This window comes from Alligator sinensis, unplaced genomic scaffold (assembly GCF_000455745.1).
Source record: "Alligator sinensis unplaced genomic scaffold, ASM45574v1 scaffold360_3, whole genome shotgun sequence".
Classification (NCBI taxonomy): domain Eukaryota; kingdom Metazoa; phylum Chordata; order Crocodylia; family Alligatoridae; genus Alligator; species Alligator sinensis.
Window position 1 is genome coordinate 2429067 of NW_005841977.1, and position 3257 is coordinate 2432323.

A 3257-nucleotide genomic window follows, 5' to 3' on the forward strand; every position below is an offset into this window, starting at 1 on the left:
TAAACTGTAATAATAAATCAGAAGTGTAAAATTCAATATGCAATCGTATGTAAAAAGTTGTAATGCATATATGCCAAAGGATGAAATGAGCTAAAGATGATCTGGCTTTCTAATAGGAGAATCTATATTCCTCTCCAGAGCACAACAGCAGACTTAAGTTATCAACATGATCCTATGCCTGATTTTAGAATAAAAGACAACAAAAATATGGAAAAGATTACTGGTGTGTTCATCTCATTAAAGCATTTAGTGCATTACAGAAACTGCTATGAAGACGTAAGCCTTCAACAATTTGGTGGGGAGAACCACAGTAAAGAATGAGAGAAATGATAAATTCCCTCTTTAAGTACTCATATACATGAGGGTACAGTAGACCCCCAATTTATGCAATTCTGACTTATGCATGTCTCATGTTTACGCTATTTTTTACTAGGGTCTGGACTGGAAAATGCCCCTCGAGATCTGCGTCATTCGCGTATATACGCATACACTCATGAGACTCTCATATATATGCAAACGCCTCACAAGATTTGCAGGCGGAATCAAGTGGAACTGTGCTGCCATTGTGGCAGCAGCATCTCAAGATGCATAGGTGAGACACTAGACTTACCTCCCAAAGGTGATTCCACCAAGAAAAGGGGAAAAAAAGCTATGACTAAGGTATGTCTGGGGTAGACAACCACTCACTATTCTATTATGTCCTATGGGGAAAGTGGTGCCAACTTACACGAATTCAACTTACACGAAATCACCCCGGAACGCAATACTCGCATAAGTCAGGAGTCTACTGTACAGTACCATCATTTTACCATGTGTAAAGGATAGCAAGTGGTTCCCTCAACATAAAAGCAAATCATGTGCAAAGTAACAACAAAGTAAAATAGCAATAAAGGCCCTTATAAAAATATAGACAGCAGAGATCCATTTTATTTTCTGGAAACAAAATATTTAATCATTTGCATCATGCTCTACTGCAACCGCTATCTGAAAAGGGATGTAAGTGATCCTCACTGGACCCATTTTTAATGGCTACTCTAGTCCCCGAGTTATTTATTGAGCTATTTAATTAACTGCAGTTTTAAAAAGTTTGTGTCTCAACAAGAGCCTGGTATATTTCAGATGAGTCACGACTGATAAAAAACCCTGCAACACATGTACAAAGAATCTCACCTTAGGAGGTTCCCGAAACATCTGGTCCAAAGAGATAAACTCTAAGCTTGGCAGTAATTCAATGAACTGACTAAAAGAATCTAGCTTTATAGCATGGCATCGCACCAGGGTAAGGTCAACTAGTCGGGTCCATCTTGAATGGTCTGTGGAAAGACAGTTATACTCTTTGAAAGATTTCAAGTCTCATTTATCTTCCAGAAACATCCTCCCAAACTTGAGGCTATTAAACTTTGTTTACCATCACTCTAACAATTTGAAGTTTATCTGTCTCATAATAAGGGTTCCAAAAGGCAGCAGCTCTGTTTTTATTAGGGGACAGCAAAGTGCAATATTGTAGGAAAAAATCTTCCATTCCTTTATCCCCCCAAGCATTTGAAAGTGTGCATGAATAAGGGAATGTATAATTCTGGAAACTACTAAATGTACTCCACTGCACTGTCAGGCTGCCTAAAGCCCATAAGATTAATAATCTAAAGTTATTTACTATTTCGTGACTGTTCCGTAGCCACACAAAATGCATTTCATATACAGTTTATAATAGACAAGTATTCAAATCACATGAATCCATAATCATTATTTTTTCTTTTCCCTCCAACTCCTAAAAGAGAGGACTATGTCAATCAGATGCAGACCTGGAATTACCTTTCATCACCAGAACTGGTCATGTCAGTTCAGGGTTCAAGCACATTAAATTATTTTAGTACCTTTGAACTCTGAATACACTTACCAAACTGGGTAAGTTATTTGTTATGCCCTGTTCCATTATATTCATCACCTACTAATCATTAATTTCTTATCCCTCCCAATGTACCATGTAAATTAATAATATTCTGCTTCTACATGGAGCTTGTATCTATGCATACAGAATAGGTATGCACTCTGCAATCTGAAAATGTGTGTTTTTCTTGGCCCTCAACATTTCATTTTTAAAATCACACAGGGTGCTTACAGACACACACAAAAAAAAATCCCAAAGAAACCAGCACTTTACTTTAAAAACTTAGCATGTTCCAGTGCCAAGCCCCGTGCATGCCCAGAAAAGGCAGCACATTATGTCAACCCAGTTTGCATGACGTCTGTAAAGATCAGGTGCTTTAGTGGGGCTTTTTTGGCACTTTTATGTAATAGGTGACTGAATTAGCTTTGGCTAAAAGCACCAAAAAGCCCTGCTGAAGAGCTCGATTCTTTGCAGACACTGCAGAACCAGGTTGAAGTAACATGCCGTTTCTTCCTGTGAAGTGTGTTTTTTGTTTAACATCTCCAAACAGGCAGAATTATTAGACTCTTCATAGAATACAACTAAAACAACCTGCGTTCCAAATTCAAGCCAGTATGAGCTGTTTCTACCACATAACTCCATAATTTTAAAGGTATGCAATACCTGTGATCCAATTGTTTGGATTGTGTAGGTGTGGGCAGTTGTAAATGACCAGGTACTTGATGCAAGAGAAAACTTCATTCACAGCTTTCATTCCAATGTCTGTGATGATTCCTGGATTTTCAACTACATCAGCCAACCCATACTTCACCAAGTCCCCATTAGTCATTTTACCTATAGAAAGACAACAGATTGTTTAAACCTTTGATAGCATCCCTTCCCAATTTCACACTGTAACCCAATTTAGCGCACAGACCAGAATATTACTTCAGCCAAAGCAAACGGTGCCCTGGTTTCAATAAAAGTGTCAGAAGGTAGAGAAAGACATTTTCTGGACAACATAAAATTTAAACCCAATAATTAATATGCAAGTATTTACAGTCTTTTTAATGCATGTCTTGACAAATGTAACACAACTATGAATTTGCACTATCTTAATATCTGCCAGATAATTCAAGTATAAAAAAAAAAATCATACATTGCAGCAGAAACTCATCAACGTATCCCAGATGAAGGGTTTCAAACTGGGGGAACTCTAGTTCTGCCATCTTCAGTGCAGAAAAGACACCATCTTTAGTCAGAGAAGGCTGGATTCTCACTTCATGCAACCTAAAAGTGATCAGGTACAGTTAACATTCAAGCCAAGGCAACAGAATGCAAATAGCAATTCAACAGATGTAAACTCCAATGGATACCTGCATCTTTCCCT

The 3257-nt window shown here is 37.9% G+C and overlaps 1 protein-coding gene across 1 annotated transcript in view; it reads right to left on the minus strand.

Moving 5' to 3' along the window:
- The window catches only part of FBXO38 (F-box protein 38), a 32809-nt gene that overhangs the window by 21561 nt on the left and 7991 nt on the right, over window positions 1–3257 (minus strand). The window contains exons 9-12 of the mRNA XM_014518724.2: window positions 3027–3157; window positions 2552–2722; window positions 1168–1313; window positions 138–144 (exon numbers count right to left, since the gene is read on the minus strand). Of these exons, the coding sequence (XP_014374210.1) occupies window positions 138–144; window positions 1168–1313; window positions 2552–2722; window positions 3027–3157 (455 nt within the window). The remainder of the gene's footprint in view (window positions 1–137; window positions 145–1167; window positions 1314–2551; window positions 2723–3026; window positions 3158–3257) is intronic.